The sequence below is a fragment of the Cnephaeus nilssonii genome (assembly GCF_951640355.1).
Source record: "Cnephaeus nilssonii genome assembly, chromosome: 23".
NCBI lineage: Eukaryota > Metazoa > Chordata > Mammalia > Chiroptera > Vespertilionidae > Cnephaeus > Cnephaeus nilssonii.
The window spans coordinates 13,696,492-13,719,405 of record NC_137094.1 but is presented as its reverse complement, the minus strand read 5'-3'; the positions used below and the strand labels follow the sequence as shown (position 1 = coordinate 13,719,405).

At 40.0% G+C, this 22,914-nt stretch overlaps 1 protein-coding gene across 1 annotated transcript in view; it reads right to left on the bottom strand.

Annotated features, from left to right (window-relative positions):
* The window catches only part of DNAH14 (dynein axonemal heavy chain 14), a gene marked incomplete at its 5' end in the record, with an annotated part of 132,187 nt that extends 110,944 nt beyond the window's left edge, over positions 1–21,243 (bottom strand). The window contains 13 exons of the mRNA XM_079763762.1: positions 693–847; positions 2,621–2,718; positions 2,812–2,857; positions 3,593–3,860; positions 5,341–5,470; positions 6,698–6,948; positions 7,192–7,323; positions 11,025–11,166; positions 11,888–11,950; positions 15,990–16,102; positions 16,283–16,435; positions 18,022–18,155; positions 21,081–21,243. Coding sequence (XP_079619888.1) covers positions 693–847; positions 2,621–2,718; positions 2,812–2,857; positions 3,593–3,860; positions 5,341–5,470; positions 6,698–6,948; positions 7,192–7,323; positions 11,025–11,166; positions 11,888–11,950; positions 15,990–16,102; positions 16,283–16,435; positions 18,022–18,155; positions 21,081–21,243 — 1,848 coding nt within the window. The remainder of the gene's footprint in view (positions 1–692; positions 848–2,620; positions 2,719–2,811; positions 2,858–3,592; positions 3,861–5,340; positions 5,471–6,697; positions 6,949–7,191; positions 7,324–11,024; positions 11,167–11,887; positions 11,951–15,989; positions 16,103–16,282; positions 16,436–18,021; positions 18,156–21,080) is intronic.
* Positions 21,244–22,914: the final 1,671 nt, after the last annotated feature.

Genomic DNA, 22,914 nt, shown 5'->3' with positions numbered 1-22,914 from the left:
AGCCCACGGACTAAAAGGTTGCAGGTTCGATTCCCGGTCAAGGGCATGTGCTGTGGTTGCAGGTTTGATTCCCTGGCCCCTCATATCTAAATGAGCAGCATGCACATTGTCCTGGAAATCCTCAAAGTGAATGAGAATGCCCTTGTCTATGTGGATGGTGTATATGAGGAAGGCAACCAATCGATGTCTCTCACATCGATGTTTCTCTCTCTCTCTCTCCCTTGCCCTCCCTCCATTTTATTCTAAAAATTAATGGGGGTGGGGAGAAATATCTCTGGGTGAGAATTAAAAAAAAAGAAAATGCCAGTTCTATATACTATGCGATATTCCCCAATTCCCAAAACACAACTACTCTGGATAGGGTGGAATCCTGATCCAGGCTAAAACCATTACATTCTCTCGTGAATTTGAACAAAAAATACCCAGTTGGATGGTAGTGGGAAAAGCCAGAGTCATGGCAAGTCAACAAAACAGGAAGGCAATACTCAGAGGGAACCAGGAAAGAGAAAGCTCATTCTCAGAGCGATGTTGGGGAATAAAAAGTGAACAGAAGTGAAATACCACGAGGAAGAAAAAATGGGAAGGCTTTTCCAATCGCTATAAATTACACGGTATTTTGTCATCTAAGAACGTCAGTGGGTTTCCGGTCTTTAAACCAAATATTCCCTAAGACACACAGTTTCTAAACGTACCTTGTTTTGGTAGGTAGGATCCATTTCAAAAAGGGTCTGACAATCTGGCCATCTGGCTTGCTTCTTAGAGTCTATTCCGCTTTCTGCTGCATTCGATAAATCCGAATCAGTAAAGTCAGACAGGCGGGGATCTTGGTCAAGAGGAATAATTTGGGCTAAAATATATGAGTAAAAAAGTTAATATTTTCTGAAGTCCTGACACTGTATAATTATCCATGACATCTAGAACTACTGATAACTGAAAATGGTTTATCATGGGAACTAGACAGTATAAATGGGACTTAAAGGCAGGCGTAAAAGTTTGGATTTAATATTATGGAAACAAAAGAATCACTCATAGGTAACTGGTGGTAGCGTGATGAAGCATGATTAAAACAGAAACTGAGAATAAGTCATTAAGCTAACAAGGATTTGACGTGTATATGCTATTCGAAGACCATTATACCAACGTGCGGATACAAAGATTAGAAGACACAGCCTCTGCTATCAATGCGTTCATAATCTAGCTGCACGCCTGGATGTCCACAGGCAAAAAAAATAACTTGCACCTCCACTTTAGACATTATAAAGTATCAATTCAAGATGCACCATCTCCCTAAAAATAAAACACACATCTAGAAATCTTCTAGGAGGAAATATAGGAAAGGTCTGTGTGACCTGGAGTTAGACTAAGAGTCTTTAGACATGAAATCAAAAGTATCATCTATGAAGACAAAAAATTGATAAGCTGTTTTTGATTAAAATTAAGAAGTTTAACTCTGAGAAAGAAATGAAAAGGTAAGGCACATTTTGCAAATCTTATAACTAATAAAGAACTTGTATCGAGAGTACATATAAAGACCTCTCACAACTCAACATTAAGGACAACGAGACAGACTGGATTCCTGAGCTTACAAAAAGAAATCAAGCAATGCACTGGAGCCCGGCCGGTGTGGCTCGGTGGTTGAGCGTTAACCTATGAACCAGGAGGTCACAGTTAAATTCCCAGTCAGGGCACATGCCAGAGTTGCACCCTCGACCCCCAGTAGGGGGCATGCAGGAGGCAGCCGATCAATGATTCTCTCTTACCATTGATGTTTCTCTCCCTTCTTCTCTGAAATAAATAAAAATATATTTTAAAAAACAAACATTGAATTGGATACTGGTTTAGGCTGGAAAGAGGGGCCTCTGAACTCGGCCAAGTATGGTGATGTGATTGGAGAATGCTGCTGCATTCAAGGAGCCGCAGCGGGTCCTGGTGTTTCAGGGTCTCTGTGAGACTGAGACCGTGGAGAAGGGATCAGTTCGTTGGCCAGGCTGGTGACTGCCATGTGATTTCAGAATGCATACACCCAGCTAGAAAAGCATTAATAAAAATCTATTTAAGCCCTGGCCAGTGTGGTTCAGTGGATAGAGCGTTGGCCCGCACACTGAAGGGTCTCAGTGCAGGTACCTGGGTTGCAGGTTTGATCCCAGGCCCTGGTCGCGGCGCGTGCAAAAGGCATCCAATCAATGTGTCTCTTTCACATCGATGTTCCTCTCTCACTCCTTTCTCTCCCCCACTCTTTCCACTCTCTCTGAAAGCAATGGAAAATATCCTCAGGTGAGGATTAACAACAACAACAAAACTATGTAAGGAGGAAACAATACCTTGGTTTCGCTATGATATAGAAGGTATTACTTATTTAAGTCTCATAAAATTCTGTAGTACATTACTGAAAAAAATCCAAGCCTCCACTATTTTCCTAATTCTATGGTTGTGGGTATAATTCCCACATATGCTCAAATAATTTCAAATTCACATGGACTGATCCCAAAGAGTGTGAATTTATGATCTCTCACATTCCGTAATGTCTGCCACATACTTGGCTAAAAGCTTCCAATGCCTAAATTTAAGAAAATATTGATGAAGAAGACAATGTATCTAATTAAACTTTTAAAATACTTACTTATGCATTTTTCAATATCAGCCAGCATATTTTGAATTTTTATTGAAAAGTCCAGTCTGTTGGGAGCAATTAAGAGATTTGTAGGAAATTCTAAAAATCTACAAGAGAAAATAATGAAAGCAAATTCAAAAGGATGCAGGAACTAGCATCAAGTCCAATTACTTGTAATTTCAGAAATGTGTGCTACTTACTCATCATCCTCGGTTTTACTATCAAAATCAGTCATGGCTTCTATATCTATTAGAATCCATTGAAAGAAAGAGAATAAAAAATTGATTGATATTTATATCGGCTAAATGACAAGCTGATATATATCAGTGCTTCCCAAACACCCTAAGAATCAATTGGAAAGGTAATGCCAGCCAGCACCCCCCACCCCCAATTCTGATTAAGGAGGTCTCAGATGGAGCCCAAGAGTGTGCATGTCAACTAGCATCCCAGGTGCTGTCCGTCCTCATGAAGGGGGTTCCTCAGGTCCCCCTCAGTGACCAGTGGTATTAAGATTAAAAAATGGGCCCTAACTGGTTTGGCTCAGTGGATAGAGCATTGGTCTGTGGACTCAAGGGTCCCAGGTTCGATTCCGGTCGAGGGCATGTACCTTGGTTGTGGGCACATCCCCAGTAGGGGGTGTGCAGGAGGCAGCTGGTCGATGTTTCTCTCGCATCGATGTTTCTAACTCTCTATCCCTCTCCCTTCCTCTCTGTAAAAAAATCAATAAAAAATACATTAAAAAATAAAAATAAAAGGTTATGTGTTAAAAAAAAATGGGTAATGGTGTTACTGCTCGTATCCACTACAAATGGCCCATTGAGTTTATACCTCCTCGGAGCATCCTTCCTTTAACATTGCTGAAAATCACAACCTACTGAGCGATCATCCATAAACGACTGCATTCTTCTCTCACTTGCGATTTGCCAGCTGTCAGGCTATTTCCTTCCCTTCATGCTTAACGGTCTCATTCATTCATCTCACCTGACAGAATTTCTTCAAGGTTAAAAGTAGTGGCTTTCGGCTGCATTATTAGGAGTTCGTCACTTGAGGGTTTGATGACGCTGCCGACTTCGTTTTCTGACTCCTCCTCGTACAGCACAGATTTCTCAGAGCACCGGTCAGATTCCTGGAAGCTCTCTCTCGAGTTTCTGGAAGAATCGCTCTCAGAAGGAATTCTCAAGTGCAGATTTACTTCAAATACTGGTGCATATTTTGTCAAGTCCTTATCCAACTTAATGGAATTCAAAATCTAATGTAACAGATAGGTTACAGTTCTGGTGATAATATAGAACTAAAAGAACATTTAGATAATACAGTCCTAAATTTTACATGATCAATAATAACTTCAGTTTAACTGAGTACCATTGCATTGCCAGATAACTGCTATTTGCATGTTTAAAAAAGTAAGTTGTCCTAACTGGTTTGGCTCAGTGGAAAGAGCGCTGGCCTGCGGACTGAAGGGTCCCAGGTTCGATTCCGGTCAAGGGCATGTACCTTGGTTGCGGGCACATCCCCAGTGGGGGGTGTGCAGGAGGCAGCTGATCCATGTTTCTCATCAATGTTTCTAACTCTCTATCCCTCTCCCTTCCTCTCTGTAAAAATCAATAAAATATATATTTTTTAAAAGTAAGTTAATGGAAAAACAAATGAAATACTGCAGTACTTTCCCCAAAACTGTATAAATGAATGCCAGAGGGGCCAAATATTAATCATTTTAGAGCTTAATAAATACAAATTCTTAGGCCCTATCCCAAGAGATTTTGAGTTAAAGAGTCAGAGTCAAGGCCAGGAATCTGAATCACTTAAAAGCTGACCAGGTGATGCTCCTGTGCACTCAGGCTCAGGACTTACACATCAGGAATATATTTCACACTCATTACCCCAGGTCATGGCTCCTCCCTTTCACAGGCACATGTGAGTATAGGCATCCCTACTGAGAACCAGGAGGATCTGAGGTATCGATATGGTCTTCACACAATGTAACTGCTCTTAGGCTCTGTCTAGGCCTGAGTTCTCAATGTATTGATCCCTCATGTCCATGAAGTGATCGGCTGTGCTGGAGGCGTCTAGTGTGTCTCGATGGAGTCACCTGCTAGAACCCCAACCTTCAGCTCCGGTTATGAACAAACAGAGGCAGTTCACGTGTACAGAAACGCCACCGGCACCCGGTTAGGCTCCTGGGGAAAGAGCTTAGGTAGATGCTGACGGCGATTTGCCAGCCTTAAAAGTCCTACACACACGGGGACAGTGTGTCTGTGGGAGGATGAACCGGTTCTGGAAGTGGGATGTGATGGTCGCACCACACTGGGAATGCACCAATGCCACTGAATTGTCCACTGAAAAGTGGTTCAAGTGGCCCATTTTCTGTTGTTTTACCACAATAAGAAAGTCCCTACAGGCAATTCCAAACAAATATATAAAGTGTTGCATAGCTTACTCTGGAAAATAATCTCTGGCTGGTATTTCCATTAGCACTGCCCACTATTTCAGTGCCTAATTCGGTGCCTGGTACATAGTAAGAACACAATGATGCATGAAGGTAAGTGTAAATATAGCTTTCTATAGAGGAAGTAGAGGTGCATGTGTGTGTGCGCGTTTGTGTGTGTGTTTTGGGTAAGAAATTGAGCATCCATAAATCACATTTTAATTTCCAAACTTATTCATTTCACTTACTTTTCATTTATTCCTTCATTAAAAATCTATGTTTACATTTTTCAAAGACCATTTACCTCATTAATATCAGCTTCTGCTTTTAAGTTCGACTTTGGAACAGAAGTAGCATATAAGTTTGAATTAGTAACAAGTTCTTCATAATCACTGGTCATCTTTCCAGTAAGAGCAAAGGCATCCTTGTATGTTCTAGATTAAGAAATGGAAAGAAAAAGCATAGTCTTTTAAATTCTTATATCTTGTTAATATCCACAATACATAAATAACTAGACATCCCTCCAAAGAAATATGGCCAATCAGTCTGCAAAAGTATGCATAGCATCACTCATCATTAGGGAAATACAAATCGAAACCATAACAAGATATCGCTTCCTACCAATTAGGCTGGGTATTTAAAAAGGAAAAGAGCAGTGTTGGTGAGGTAGAAAGCTGGTGCTTTGCTGGTGGAAATTAAAATGTTGTAGCTTCGCCCAGCTGGCGTGGCTCAATAGCCAAAAGGTTAACTCAACTACCATCAACAGATGAACAAACCAAACGTAGTATATCTATACACTGGAATATTACACAGCCTTAAAAAGGAAATTCTGTTACATGCTCCATCATGGGTGAGCCTTAAAAACATGGTGCTAAGTGAAAACGAAAGACAAATATTGTATGATTCCACTTATCTGAGGTACTCAGAATAGGTAAGTTCCTAGACACAGAATGCATAACAGAGGTTACAAGGGCTTGGTGGGGGGCGTACACATAGAACAAGGAGTGATTGTTTAATGGGTGCAGAGTTTCATAAAATGTAAGAATGGGACAATGAAAAAGTTCTGGAGATGGTTACACAATACTGAATGTACTCAATGCCACTGAATTACATATTTAAACATGGTAAATTTTGTTATTTATATTTTACTACCACGAAAAATTCTTATGTCTCATTTAAGCAGAATTGACTCAAATTCCAATAGAAGCTTATGGCTCCTTCTCGAATCACCCTGGTATCTTTAAGAACTAGCCCTGAACTTTGAACTAGCCCTATACACAGAATTTCCAGATTTAGCAAATAAAAGTACAAAACACCCAGTAAACTGGAATTTCAAACAATAATTTTTAGTAGAGTAATATTTGAGACATACTAAAAAATTATTATGTATCTGAACTTCAAATGGTACTGGACAGCCCATATTTTATATGGCAATAAGACATATGCAGAATTTTGAAGAAATATTGGAAACTTTTAAGTTTTATGGACAGTATTAAGTAAAGTATTGCCAGATCATTGTAAAAATTGAGTACATACAATTTGCTATAAGAAGCATTTTCAAATTCTCACATCAACTATTGGCTATTTCCTCTATAATGGACAATCAATGTTTGCAACACTATGATTACAAATTCCTTTTATCAGTAAAAAAAATGATTTACTTGATTAGATTTTCATTCTTTTTTTCCACTGAAAATGGCATTCTAGCAGAACTAATAAATAATTCCAAAAGTAACGTGACCGCAGTGTTCATCAGCTGGCGGATGAGTTCCTGAAATATGTAGTCAACCAGCGTGAGAAACCTCAAAATTTTTTTTAATAAACGTCGATATACAGGCAGCTTGAAATGTGATCTGGCATCTTTAGAGAAGCTTGACTCAAAATATTCTCTAATTTCTTCCTTTTCTGCCACCTACAATGCAATAAACACACACATACACTTAGACGCACATATATTTGCACTCTATACAACGCCTGGAAAATTTCCTGTACGTGCAGCTAGTGAGTGCACAGTACTAGTTAGCTGACTAATTAACTACCTTGGTCCCTCTATCGGCCCATTCCCAACACTTTCTCCAGGGATGCAATTTGAAGCAATTGCTTTCGTCAGTAACATACAAACTGATCAACTGAGAGGATGTAATGAAAGAGTTACCTTTAAAAGTGTAATTTTCATTTCTGCAATGGCTTTATCCCTGATATCCTCAAGTTGTTTGAATGTGCGGGAAGCTTGCTGTAACTGCTCCTCACAAAATTCATCCAGAGAGTATGTCCGAAACCTATCCAGCTAAAGGATAATAAATGTTGAGTGGTGCAAAGTCAAAATTCATTTCAGAGAGAGAGAGAGAGAGAAAGAGAGAGAGAGAGAGAGAGAGAACATTTTGGCCATCTTCTCACATCATAACAAGCATATTTTATATTTTCATTTGTAGGTTATGCTTTATACACTATATGCCTTATATGTTTTTCCTATTCGAACACCCATAGTTAAATATAAGTAAATCTTAATTTAAAAAACAAACAAACAAACAGAAAAATACATTATTTTAATTGTAACTAAAGTAAGCCAAAGCCAAACAATTCAAGAACTGATGTGTTTTTGAAATATCCATGAACCCCGGGGAACCACCAATCTCAGGAATTGCTTTACCTTGAAGTCCCAATTGTTTGTAAAACTTAAAAACATACACACTAAATGTAGGATAAAGAGATTAAAATTAACTCTACAAGTAAGGTAAGTATTCTCCTGAATTTACTCGGAATCCGGCACGGAGAAATGTCCATCAACTATGCTACTGAACTCCTCCCTGACGTTTCAACCATTCACATATATCCCATCCTCCTTCCTCCTCTCGATTTTTGTTTGTTTTTCCCGTATCACGTTAAGGCTCTTGCCAAAATACATTTCCATCAATAAACGTGGACATCTTTATCCCTAGTATATGGCGATACTACTTTATAAAAAATGCTCTTCCAAAGGTAAAATAAGATTGAAAAGTACTGCTCCGGCCTTAAATTGTGGGTTAACTCTGTGTTCTCTCTCTCCTGGCCCCATAACCTGATTTTTCCGGTTAAATATCTCCAATCTCCCTTCCATTCTGATCTCACTGCCGAGACCCTAATTCAAGTTCTTGCTGCTTACGCCTACATGACTACAGTCCACACTAACCGATCTCTAACTCTGCATCTCCTCACCTACAACTTTCCCCACAAACAAACCAGCATCACACGAATTTTCTTAAACAACACGTTCAGACACTTGCAATGGTTGCTCTTTAAGAATAGTTCTCAGAGTTGACTCTGCACAAAACCAACCGAGCGACTTGTACACTCCCACACACTGCACCCTCGTCCCAAAGGGGTGGGAAGCAAAAACTTAGGTTTTATTAAGCACTCAAAGCACCGTCCCCCCAAAAGTACAATCACCCGTGAATGGGAAACCAAGTCCCAACTCCAGCTGGCTGTGTGGCCTTGGCTCAGTCACTCTCTCTCCAGGACTCCACCTGCCCTTTGAAAGTGAAGGGCTGGGTGAAATGATCCACATGCATGCTTTCCTTTCTAGTTCCAGCCACGCCAGGCCCCGTTAAAGGTGTGCTTGCGACCCGGGGAGTAGACTGGCAACCTCAACCCCCTTCATGGTCCTCACCGCTGAACAATCCCAGCGTATGCATCCGTACCTTGCTTCTCTCTCGCTTCCTCACTGTCAACCCTCTTTTGTGTCTGCACCCCCAGCTACGCCCGCATAGCCCCCCAGTCCTAACGCACCACTGGCCAGCTTCCGATTCCCGACCCCAGGTTTGGCTCTCCCTCCCTTTGACCCTGGTTTCTCCAGCCTCAGGAACCCCTTCCTGTTCTTGCCAACTGTCCTCACAGCCTCGCCAGGGCCGCCCCTGTCTAAGGGGAGGTTCTGCTCCTACTGTTCCCTGCGTCTGTTCGTGGCCCCACGTTCAAGACCCAACTAACTTCCAAATCAAACGCATTCTGAGTGCTTTCCTCACATTCCTGTTCCTCACTCAGCTGCTCCTCCTGGCTACTCAACCCCGCAAGGCCTAGCTCACGAAGCCTTCCTTCGTGAATCCCGCCCTAGCCAATGCCAAAGGCCTCCTCGCAGTGTCTGCGGCACGGCTGCTTTACCAGCATTACCTGCCAGTTAGCACGATTGCCTCACTTCCTCCTAACTGGCTGGTGGGCTGGAATGCTTAGGAAAACTGAAGGAATACCCTCAGGACCAGTTGCCATTTTTACCTGCAAAGAACAGTCTTTCCCCATAAACTGTAAGCGGGGCTTCCTTTTTCATTTCATTGCATCTCCTTTGCACAGCACTTTGCATATAAAGTATAACGAACAAATATGTGTCTGATTGCCTGGGAAGGTCTGTTCCCTTCCCCTGATGTCTGGCGGAAGCTGACATGGCTAAGGTCCCCAGGAAAGAGTCCTAACCTCCCTTTTCTGTTAGGACTGTCATCCACTAACATGTCAAGCACAGTCTGCAGAGATATCCTCAAGTCTCCTTTGCTTTAACGCATCATGAAGTGAAGTGAAAATCCTGTCACTCAGCCATTCATCAAACAATCGAATACCACGGCTGACCGATCAATTTCCTTCTACATTAAACCGTATCAAGAAACACTCCCCTGGGAAATGTCTCCTTCTTAGCTGTAATTTAATCCTTTGGAAACATTAATATTCTCAATAGAACTATACAAAATATCCTTTACATGTAGTGATTAAGCCATCTTTCCTCATTAATTCTTTTATTTACTCATTCATTCAAAGACTAGAGCACCTACTATGTCAGTGGTCGGCAAACTCATTAGTCCACAGAGCCAAATATCAACAGTACAACGATTGAAATTTCTTTGGAGAGCCACATTTTTTAAACTTAAACTTCTTCTAACGCCACTTCTTCAACATAGACTCGCCCAGGCTGTGGTATTTTGTGGAAGAGCCACACTCAAGGGGCCAAAGAGCTGCATGTGGCTCGCGAGCCACAGTTTGCCGACCATGGTACTATGTGATAGTCAATACACATGACCAATTCTAAAAATAAGCTACTTACGTACAAGTATTCATCTTATTACATGTGTACAGTCAACACAATTGATTTGAGCTGCTTGTCAAATGTATAACTTATCCAAGCCCTCTTACTATTTCTCTTTCTAAGTCTAGATGTTTATCAGTTTTACTTTTCAGTTATCTCCCTTCCACAGTGGGTAAGGGAAGTAAAAGTCGCTGGAATCCTGTTCAAGTGTATATTAAACACTTAAAATTTATAGTTTATATACTTAACCTTTTTGAAGGAACTATTCCAGATAAATTAAATTAAATCATTCATTAAGAAGTTCACCCTTTCTTAGAACTGTGGAACAGGAGAATTCATAAATTTAACCTAAACCTTTGAGTTGCAACTTATTACAATTTTTGACATGCTATACTGAGGGAAGATTAGCTAGTAACTATCAGTTATGTAGATTATTTATAAATAATATCGCACATTTGGAGTTTTTCAAATAAAGGAAGGGCTGCATAACAGACTTAGGTTAAGTGCGAGGAAGAAATTTATAAGAAATGTTAACTATTAAAATTGACTACCCAAGGGAATAAAGATCCTTACGGTATTTTAGAACATTAGTCATCCTTAGTGATGGTTTCCTTATGGACCTAGATATCTATATTCCTTTTATTCAAAACCCCATTTGTTCTTCCTTGTTTCTATACACCAATAATTAGCTTATAGTAGTATATTTTTTCTTTTTTTTAATATACTTCTTTTAACTGATTTCAGAAAGGAAGGGAGATGGATAGAGAGATAGAAACATCAATGATGAGAGAGAATCATTGATCAGCTGCCTCCTGCACACCCCACACTGGGGATGGAGCCCGCAACCCAGGCATCTAACCTCAGCTGGAATGGAACCTGGGACCCTTCAGTCCGCAGGCCGCTGCTCTATCCATTGAACTAAACCAACTAGGGCTACTTTTTCCCACCTTTACAAGGCACATGGCAGATGGATTATCTTCACATTCATCATTTCTGCGATTAAAAGCATCTTCACAAAGTCCCTTTACGTAAAGCAAATAGCTTTGAAATAACTCATCAGCCCAAAAAAGATGGCAGTACAAACTCGACCTGCAAGTGAAAAACATTCCCACAGACTTGGTTACCGCTCCTGCAGAGTGAATGGAGCTAATTCAGAGATAACTAGTATGATCTGTTTCATATGCCTTTCGTTAACACGTGTCACATCTATCACACTGTCCTGGTTGGCGTATTTTCCCACAGATCTGCAAGATGTTACCAGTGGGGGAAACTGGGCAAAGGGTGCCCGGGGTCCCTCTTCATCATTTCTTGCAACTGCATTTCAATCCCAACCATCTCCAAGTAAAAAGTTTAACAACAACAGCAGCAACAAAACTTGGCTGCCGGATAGCCTACAAAATAGAATTCACTGTCATCTACCTTGGATTACTTAATCACTCCTCTTTTTGAAAGCAAAATGTTAGATCACATGACCAAGGGAATCTCATCCTAGGCTCTTCGTAGCACTCCGATTCCCTTACAGCACAGAATGGTGAACATGTGTATACACACACACACACACACACACACACACACACACATACTCACACACACTTACACACATACACAAATACACACCTACACATTTATATACGCACACACATAACATTATGTTTAACATATAAAAATATTAAAATGTAGATGGATTAAACTTAATCATACATGTTATGGAATGTGACTCTCTAATCACCGAGTGAATATGCATTTATATCTGCTTCCATACTACATATTTAAAATAATGCTTCCTCTTGAGATTTCTATCCAGACTTACCTGCTTCTGTCTGTCTTAATTCTTTTAACAGTCAATTTCCAAGTAACAAATGCCTTATTCAATCTGAAAAGAAAAAGACTTCTTACAGTCTATATTCATAAATCACAATTACATAAATTTAGTCAAGGCTTAGTGAAACTAGAAAATTCTCTAGGGCACCTCATCCATCCTGAGTCACCTAAAGCAAATATTAAACCATGTCACTTTCTCTCGAACAATCAACCGCATACAGAACAAAGTGTAAATGTAAATAAAAGTCATTATAATCCTCATAGATGCATGATCGATTTAGTTGCAACATTCCAAAAACATAAAAACGATAAAAATATATTCTTTTCCCTTAAACATTTACTGGCTCGCTATTTTTAAAAGAAATTCATATTCCAAGAAGAGTGAAGGTTCTATTTTCAAGTGATAATGAAAAGGTACATTGATAAGAAAAATCACTGTACGGTGGTAAGTAAAAATGGAAGATAATGTATGTCATTTTGATAATATTTAATACTTACGCTTTCTTTAAAAGATGCATTTGTAATATTAAAAACTCAAAGAGAAGGAGCTAAGAGGTTTCTCTGGTGATCATTCCTCACCCTTAGCTTCCAACATATGAAACAGACATGTCAACTATTTCTGCAAATCTCCATCAACTTCCCTAAGTGCATTTTGCCACTGATTTTCTGCCCTTGCGGACTAGTGCCACATCACAGTCTCTCTCAGGACACTTCCGCCTTGAGGACACACCGTTAAATAAACACGGAGATGAGTTCGGCTCCTTATTTGCCAAAGTGAAGTCCCTTACGCAGCCGGTAAGAGCTGGTGCGGAAGGGGAAGTGGTGGGAAGAGGAGAGCCCAAGAGGCCAGCCGGCCAGCCGAACGTAGTGATGACATTGGCCGATTTTTGAATCAAAGACCGAGCCATCCAAGCCGTTCAATAAGAATCCCAGGATGTCACTTACATGGGCACAGCTGAAGCCTCAGAAATCAGAAAATGCCTCAGATACATGTAGTAACTTGACCTTGAATCGGGCTCGGAAGAGGCATCCTCCATCAGGTCCCCTCTCACTTGAACTCAGACCCAGAGGGTCCTAGCGCTCAGGACTCTGGAAGAGCCTGGAAACCAGCTGGCATCCAGGGGCGCCCAGTGATGTGGTCTGGGGGTCTGCTCCAGGCCACAGAACTCACCTCCAACCAGTCTCAGGAGGTCAGGAGCTAATGATGCTGCTCAAGTCATCCCCGCAGTGTACACACAGCGTCGCCAGCTTGAGTCGTTAACTCCATATTTATCTTATTTTTGTCTTGGAAATGTTACTTGTTACAATATCAATGATAAAAAAAAATCTTTACAAGATGCATTAAAAATCAAATTTAAAAATTAAATAAAACTACAAGTCTTAACCTGACTAAAACTACATTTTTCTTAACATGAATAAAGAAAATGAATGATTTTCACTGAAGCCAGATGTCACATAAAAAGATGATTCTTGCCCAGCCGGTGTGGCTCAGTGGTTAAGCGTTGACCTATGAACCAGGAGGTCACGGTTCAATTCCTGGTCAGGGCACATGCCCGGGTTGCAGGCTTGATCCCCAGTAGGGGGCATGCAGGAGTCAACTGATCCATGATTCTCTCTCATCACTGATGTTTCTATCTCTCCCTCTCCCTTCCTCTCTGAAATCAGAATTTTTTTTTTTAAAGATGATTCTTGTTCCCATTCCAATTCAGTTTCAGAAGTTTATTTAATAAAAATGATTTAGAGCAGAATGGACCCTGAGATTTATTACAAGGCCAGGATAACAGTGGGAAGTCCAACAATGTCAGAGTTCAAATAAATACAGAAAATAGTACTTTGCGTTAATATAAGCTGATAGTCCAGAATCAAAAACATCTAGATTTACGACCAGTGTCTACAGGGATGCAGTGATCACGCATATTCTGCGAAAGAAACCTCTCAGGACTGTTACTCGGTCGACCAGCACCAGCTACCAGCTTCTTCAGCGCTTCAGTCACACCACGTCTACCTTTGAAGATACACTAAACTCGCTTGCTATATTCTGTCTGGAACTTTTCTCTTTCAAGACCTCACATGAATGGGTCCCTTTTCACCAGCCATCCTGTTTAAAACACACACACACACACACACACACACACACACACACACACACACACACCTGTCTTATCACTACCTGAAATCAGCTCATTGCTTTACTTGTTATCTATCTCCCTCCAGAGACTAGAACTTCTCTAGGGACAGAGTCCTCCTATATTTTTCACATGGTGGCACCTCCAGGGCTCGTAACAGTGGAACAGAACAGGCACAAGAAGTTATTTATTCAGTAAGTGAATGCGTTCTTTACCACAAAACCTATTCATTATCTTACAGAAAGTTCTTCAGCCTCTTAGTTATTCCAACTGTTTTTACAATATTAAATGTCATCATTTAAGATGTTATTTCTCAACAGTTGCTCATCCTCCTTTGACCTCTACCACCTCCTCCAGGTCCTCACTCTCACCCTTGAACCCACAAAAAAAAAAGAAAGAAAAAAGAAATAAAATGTTATTTCTCTCTTTTTGTAGTCCCCAGTAGATAGCAGCAGACCACAAGAAAAGACACACATTAGAGAGGAAATTTTAAAAATACAAAACAAGAAACAAATCCTGGAAGAACAACAGCCTAGGACTACGTTGTGAAGGATCACAGAGTCTCAGGAATCCTGATGTGGTAGAAACTTCAAACTAGACAAATTTTTAAATGATGGCCTCAATCAATAAGCTGCTTTGGGTGGTGGGCACACGGTGCAACATATAGATCTTGTAACATAGAAGCACATACCTGATACCTATGTGATATCAACCAATGTCACCCCAATTTAATAAAAAAATCAAGCTGCCAAGCTCCTGAATTGTTTTATTTTCCTTTACTAGAGGCCCAGTGCACCGATTTGTGCACCGGTGGGGTCCTTGGCCTGGCTTGCAGGGATCGGGCCAAAACTGGCAGTCTGACATTCCCCAAGGGGTCCCAGATTGCAAGAGGCCCGGTGCATGAATCCATGCACTGGGCCTCTAGTATGCATATAAGAGCTTTGGTTAATCTCTTCCCACCTTCTTCCCTCCCCCCTTCCCTCTAGAATTCATCAGTCTGTTCCATGTTTCCATGCCTGTGCATTGAGTGTCTGCCCCCTGGTGATTAGTGCGCGTTATAACTACCGGTTGAACAGTCACTTAGGCTTTTATATATATAGACTAGAGGCCCAGTGCATGAAAATTCATGCACTCAGGGTGCGGGGGTGGGGGGGGTTCCTCAGCCTAGCCTGCGCCTCTCAGTCCGGGACCCCTCAGGAAATGTCCACCTGAGGAGCGGGCTTAAGCCGCAGTCGGACATCCTGAGCGCTGCCGAGGAGGCGGGAGAGGCTCCCACCACCACCGCTGCCGCGCTCACAGCCATCAGCCCAACTTGTGGCTGAGCGGAGCGCCCCCTGTGGAAGCACACTGACCACCAGGGGGCAGCTCCTGTGGAGCGTCTGCCTCCAGGTGGTCAGTGCGCGTCATAGCAACCAATCGTTCCCAGTGGTCCCATCATTAGGGCCAATTTGCATATTACCCTTTTATTGTATAGGAAGATAGTATTTCATCTCCATCTGACATTCTGCATATATGTGTGTTTTTATTATCTCTCACCCATTATAATCTAAGTCCTTTGAGAGCTGGACAATTGTTTGGTTTGTTCAACAGCATCTAGAATAATGCCTGGTTTGTAGCAGACTCAATTAATATTCATTGAATAAATAAATACATCAAAAAGTAAATTAAGTTCATTATAGTCCATTGAAGTTTGCTTGACTTTAAAATACCTTTTTCTTACAAGAGTCATCCAAAAAGATAAAATTAAGAGTTGTAATACTTAAGTGGGTAAGCTTCCTTTATCTAATATATATATATATATATATATATATATATATATATATATATATATATATATTTCCCCATTTCCTCTATAATTTCCCATAAATATGGCTTTATTATAGCAAAACCCAGATGTCATCCAGCGAATTACTATTTCAAAAGGATCATATTACAAATCATTGGTTTCAGTTTCATTCATCTCACCGAAAACTGGAAACGATCTTGAATTTTTGTAATAAATAGAAACATCTCCTCTCTAATAGCCATTCCAAAGTAGGTAAGAGTTCTATATCTTCTACGGCACCTATTTTGGTAATCTGCAAATAGAAAGCATGAAATGACTTTATTTCTTTAAAACATATGAACTATCTTCAAGAAATTATGCAAGCCTGTATTTGGCTTAGAATTACTTGTCTTTATAATTAAGCTTTTTCTTTCTCTGACCCCCACACCACCTCACCTACATCCAAACTTGATTTTCTTTCGTTATATATTACCTTTGAAACAAATGACGCAGTAACAGTCCAAAACTCTTTGCAATGCCTTGCTCTGTGGGCAGAGACTACCTGAAGATCGTATGGATTACAGAAGACATTAGGGTCTTTCCGAGTGAGGCAATATACAAATTCGCCATCATCTTTTAAAGGTTGCTGAGGTTAAAAAAAAGCTTTTTTAATTAACTTGACCAGATTAAGTAGTAAAATGCCTGGCAAATTACTCAGTAAATTGAAATGTCAATACAGATTAAAAATAACATTGAGAGAAAAGCTCCCATCAAATTGTGTCTAATCAGAGTTCAACAAGATCAATCTTGATTTAATGCATTTAATTTTCATTCTTATACCAAATGTGGTGATAAAACATTCATGAAAATTGATCTGTATGCTTACTCATGCATGCTTATTTTTTAAAAAAAATATATTTTTATTGATTTACGAGAGGAAAGGAGTGCGAGAGAGAGATAGAAACATCAGAACAGATAGAAACAGCCACAGGGTTTTTAAGGTCTTAACTTTAGTCTCTTAAATTGATCTTCTGAATCTCATTAAACAGATGCATAAATTAATATGTTGGGAAGTTTGGTGATTGGAGAAAAGTCACCATCAGAGAGTGGCAAAGGAGGCATGGGACTACAATGCTGACCCCGAGCCCACGTTCTGAGCTACTGCAACGTACACCCATGTCTCTCCCTCGCTCACTTGAGGGCCTGAGAAATCACACGTTCCCCGCTAAGAAAATTTTTAAGTCAAATTTATTTACTTTAGCTTTGAAACTTCTAACTTTTATTGATAAAAATCTATAAGAAAGTTTCATTTATGGGGGGTGGGAAGGGCCAGGAAGAGGTCAATGGGGGGAAAAGAAGACATATGTAATACTTTAAACCAGTGGTCGGCAAACCGCGGCTCGCGAGCCACATGCGGCTCTTTGGCCCCTTGAGTGTGGCTCTTCCACAAAAAACCACGGCCTGGGCGAGTCTATTTTGAAGAAGTGACGTTAGAAGAAGTTTAAAAAATGTGGCTCTCAAAAGAAATTTCAATCGTTGTACTGTTGATATTTGGCTCTGTTGACTAATGACTTTGCCAACCACTGCTTTAAACAATAAAGAATTTAAATTTTAAAAAAAAGAAAAGAAAGTATCATTTAGCCTTTTCTGGATAATTAAATTTTATTATAAAAGAGCACTTAGTATTCTTCATTATAATTCAGTGAATGATGACTTCAGAGGCTGTTGAACTGATTAAACAGCTTCCAATCACTGTAATTTTGAATTTTGCATCCAGTTTTACACTAGGATTTCTTTTTAAATCACAAAAAGTTGATAAACATGAATGTAAGAGTACATTCCAATTTCAGGCAGATGTCTTATCTGTTCTCCATTCTTTAAATAAGCAAAATGAAGTGATGTCAAACACTTTTCATAAGCATTCACCATGAAATGAGATTATAACTTGATATTAATATAATAATGATTCTAATCCTATATAATAAAAGCATAGTATGCAAATTGTCCCCTCCACCGGGAGTTGTCCGGGAGTTTGACCAGGGGGCAGGGCCGGCGGGGGGAAGGGTGGGAGGCCCCAGCTGGCAGCCGGCGCCAGCAGCCGCTAGGGACCCTACCAATGCACGGATTTCGTGCACTGGGCCTCTAGTGTAGTATAATGAATGATATAAAGATTGAGATACAGTTTCCAACATTAACCTTTATAGTACAAAGCTGAATAAAATAAGATAATACCTTTAGACTAATCATCTTCTGAACTGCAGTTTTGGGATCCCCGTAATCCAACTTATAGTGCGGTAATTTTGTCTGCCAACCAAGCTTTCTTCTGAGCCTGATGATATGTCTAATCACATCATCATCCTCTGGTTCTGGTTCAGAATATTAAAACAAGATCCAATGTAAGTGTAAGTATGGGCATCATTTAAGGGTATGTATACTATTCCAAATTTTTCTATAGAGAAAAAATTTAATTGGCAACTTATACTGAAAGTATACACAGACTACATAATTGGAGGAGAAAATGTAGCTTAAAATTCAATTTTAACTGAAGCTGGAAAGAAGAAGTAATACTTTTCCATTTGAGAAAGAGATCACCAAAGACCTAAATACACAGGTGAGTAGCAAAAAGAGACACTAGCACAGACACACAGTCTGAAGGATCTTCTTAATAGAGGCCTAAGCAGGGTGAGGGCAATGGCGTCAGAAAAGAAGGGATGGCTATGTCAGATGCAACTCATCTTCCTGAGAATACTCATCCCACTGACACCTTTCAGACCAAATCTTTCTTGATTTCCTAGCAGCGGACGATGCTCTTCTTGGCTTTTGTTCGCCAAGCCCTACAGGTTGCCCTCTTAGCCCTTAAACATCTTTTCTCAGGAAAACAAATCATGGGAGGAGCGTGCCAGACGCCATGCTGGCAAAATGGACAACGCTTATGAAGACGTTCAAGATTTCTGTTCCTCCAGAAATCACAAACGCTGGCTGATGAAAACAACTTCCTTGCTAAGGACTCAATGCGATTTGAGCTATCGTATGAAAGGGTGTCAGGAATTTGGAAAGGCATTGGATGGAAGAGTAAGCTCCCTTGTCAATTTTGTGCTCTAGGCACTTCCGTGTCTCACCCTAGCCTATGTCTTGTCAGTTGCTTAAACATGGAAATACATTTAAAAGAGTTAATTGAAAAGAAAGCTAGTTAACATTAGGTATAAGAGAGAGAACTAGTATAAGGAAATGGTACAAACTATGTATGCACGGGTAATATCACAGACTCGGATATAAAAACAGAAATCAAAGCAGTGTGGTATTGGCATAGGAAAAGAAAAACACTGAAGTATGACAGTTTATAAAATACAATCCAATAAGTGAAAAAGAAGTGGTATTTCAAATCAAAAGAGAAACTGGGCAAGTGGCTAGCCATTTTAGAAAAACATGCAATTATCTATGCAAGCATATATAATTATTATAAGGTGGTTAATAATTATATGTGGATTAGAAATCCATATATAGATAGGTTAGAGAAGTAAATGTAGAAAATAGAAATATTAGAAGAAAATAGGGGGACCATGTGTGTAAACCTGGAATAGCAAAGGCTTCCTGAAAAAGAATCAAAATATGTTAAATTAAAAATGGGAAAATATCAACTGCTGGCAGGGGTATTCCTCTTATGCAGTATTGTAAAGTATAAATTAAATACTTTCAATCTGGATGGTAATTTGGCAGACTTAATAGAGTTGATAAAGACCTCTGGGAAATGGAGTCATCGAGAATGTAATGTAATCACAGGGGTGACACCCAGCATCACCTTCGCTTTATTCTACTGGTTAGAACCAGTCACAGGTCCTGCCCACCTTCAGGGGAGGGGATTAGACAAGGGCGTGGACGCCACCACATCCATGCAGGTTTTGTGCTGCTTGAGGCTTTTATAATTATGAAGACCTTCTCCTAAAAACACATGAAGCCTGGGTAACAAGGGGCCCCAAAGTTTAAGAATCAATAACTTTATGATAAACCTGCCCTGGACCACGGCACTTCAAGTAAAAAAGTAGAAAAGCTTTTTTTCCTATGAAACTTAAAATATTGATACAAATAAGAATTTCCGGTATAGAGTGTATAAACTGGAAAATGCTAGTGGAGAAAATCTATTTAAATGATTTATTTGGGGATTTAAACTTTTTGTTAAACAAAGACATAAACCTATTAAATGTAGTAATTCCAGAAAGCGCTACTGAAAGTATAAAACAAAATGATCCAAGTTTATCTTATTTCTAGTTCTATGATCATAACCTTCAGAGATTTGTCTTAAATAAAAACAGTGATTGAACATTATGTCAATTGTTTAATCTCTTGATATTTTAGTGCCGGAAGCCAATTCCAGCATGTCAGCAGGGCTGAACCATCTGGAAATGGCTGAGGGCCTTTCCTCAAACCTGAAAAGGATGCATAAAATGATTGCTTGCTGCCAGACAGCTGAGGGCACCTTAATCTACATGTTATTGCTTCCTGCTGGCCAAACACCTGAACAGCATAGGCAATTCTTCCAATCTGACAATGGATTCTATATACTAAACCTTGGCCTTTGATGTATATCTACCTTGCCTTAGGACAGTGGGGGGCAAACTGCAGCTCATGAGCGGCATGCTGCTTGCAAGCCTCCGTTTGCCGCTCTGTTGACTAACGAGTTTGCCGACCACTGCCTTAGGACAATTTGTGTTAACAAAAAGCAAGGGGTCCTGAGACAAAAGAGAACTTAGTTCCTTTAGCTAAGTCTTCTCTGGCTCCCCATATTGCCTTCCAAAATTATGTTTTGTCTCTGGACTCTTTAATCATGTACACACATCACCTTCTCCAGATTCCTGAATCCTTCTAGATGCTGGATTAAGACCACCGGCATTTTAGGTTTTCAAAAAGACTGTAAGCCCTAACCAGTTTGGCTCAGTGGATAGAGCGTCGGCCTGCGGACTGAAGGGTCCCGGGTTCGACTCCGGTCAAGGGCATGGACCTTTGTTGCAGGCACATCCCAGTAGGAGGTGTGTAGGAGGCAGCTGATTGATGTTTCTCTCTCATCGATGTTCCTAACTCTCTATCCTTCTCCCTTCCTCTCTGTAAAAAATCAATAAAATATATTTTTAAATAAAATAAAAAAAGATTGTAAATAATTGTTTAAGCAACCCAAGTCACAATGCAATAAGACTGTTTCTTCTAAAATCATTGTGCAACATAAGCACACAAAACCACAACGTAATTTGAAAAAGTATCGAGTCTCCTAAGCAAGCTGGGACAGTAATACCACGCACCTGTCCTATCATAGGATGCAAGCCTTTTTTCCCTGGCTTTCAGGTAAGGACAAGTTGGATCCTTTTTTCCCGTTGATTTCTCTTTCTTATTCTGGGGAGCTGGTTTTGGAGCAACAACTTGTTGAGTTCTACTTTCTGGAAGGTAATCTGAGAATAAAACCATTATTAACTGAATAACCACACAGTAATTCCACATGCCAAGCAATCCGGTTGATCATTATATCATCATCGGATTTACACAAGCTCTAAGTCAAAACATCTTGGTTCCAAGCTCAATTGTGAGCTTTGCCTCTGTTCTGTGATTTACTTTGTAAGTTACCCGTCGGTTTTACTATACTCACCTTTGAAATAAGGATTGTTACAGTAAAAGCCTCATAGGGTGATGTAAAGATTAAATTGGTAAATATATGTAAAGCACACGGTAAGTGCTTTCTAAGGTTTAAATGTTAGTATTTGATTTGATTATTACAAAAATGTGAATCCTCATTACAGAATACATACCAAAACGCTTTTATTAACTGTAATTTGGTAACTGAGCCCAGAAAAATGTTTAGATACAAGTTCAGAAAAGTTACAGAGGGCCTGTTTCTCGTTCCCCCTATGACTTACCTGATTGGAGGATTTTTAACATGAAAAAGAATGGGGGAGTTATTGACAATAGGGTTTCTAAAAAGCAAATACATTTTTCTCCCCAATGAATTAACAAATGTTTATGTAGTGCAAGGCACCAAGCTACAATCAAGTAGGTGATAAGACACACAAATTATAAGCAAAACAAAATGAGTACAAAGGAAACAGTAAGTTCTATTTCAGCCAATATTCCCAATTTTGGGGGGAGGGGCCGGTGGGGAGTGGGAGGCAGAAAGGTGGCAACAGCCAGAAGGCACTGGGACTTAGAATGTTGGCCTCAGGGGAAAATTATGATATTCGTGAAAGAGTGATGTGAACTGTAAATGGCTATAGGAATGTCACATGTTCTTGGTGGTGGCAGTGGTACTATTATTTTTAATATTATGATCAGTATTTAGATTATGTTCCCTTTATTTTTTTAAAAGAAATGTGTTTTTATTGATTTTTTTTTTTTTTAGAGATAGAGGAAGGGAGAGGGATAGAGAGAGAAATATCAATGAGAATCATTGATCTGCTGCCTCTTGCACGCCCCCTACTGGGAATCGAGTCTGCAACCCAGGCATGTGCCCTGACCAGGAATCAAACCGTGACCTCTTGATTCTTGGGGCAACACAACCAGCTGGGTGATTATGTCCCCGTTAATAGGCAAGGTTTATATTTAAAGATATTGCCCTAACCGTTTGGCTCAGTGGACAGAGCGTCGGCCTTGGGACTGAAGGGTCCCAGGTTCGATTCCGGTCAAGGGCACGTACCTTGGTTGCGGGCACATCCCCAGTGGGGAGTGTGCAGGAGGCAGCTGATGGATGTTTCTCTCTCATTGATGTTTCTAACTCTCTATCCCTCTCCCTTCCTCTCTGTAAAAAATCAATAAAATATATATTTAAAGGTATTGCGATGACTAAAGAAAGAGTATTTCAATGTATTTCCCTTGTTATCTTGACTCAATGCTATAAAACTCCTTTTCATTCCCATTAAAGAAAAGTTAAATCAACATGCCTGGATAGTAATCATCTGGATAAACTTCTGTTTTTTCTGACTTCACGGTTGCAGTACATGGTCTGTATTTCAATGTTTCGTTTTCTGTCGTTTGAGCTGGTTGATTCTGCAATGGTGTGACACTTTCATAATTTTGCTCTTCATAGTTAACATGTCTACTATGACAAAGAAAATGCTATGTTTAACATCCTCTATAACTTAAAAGCGT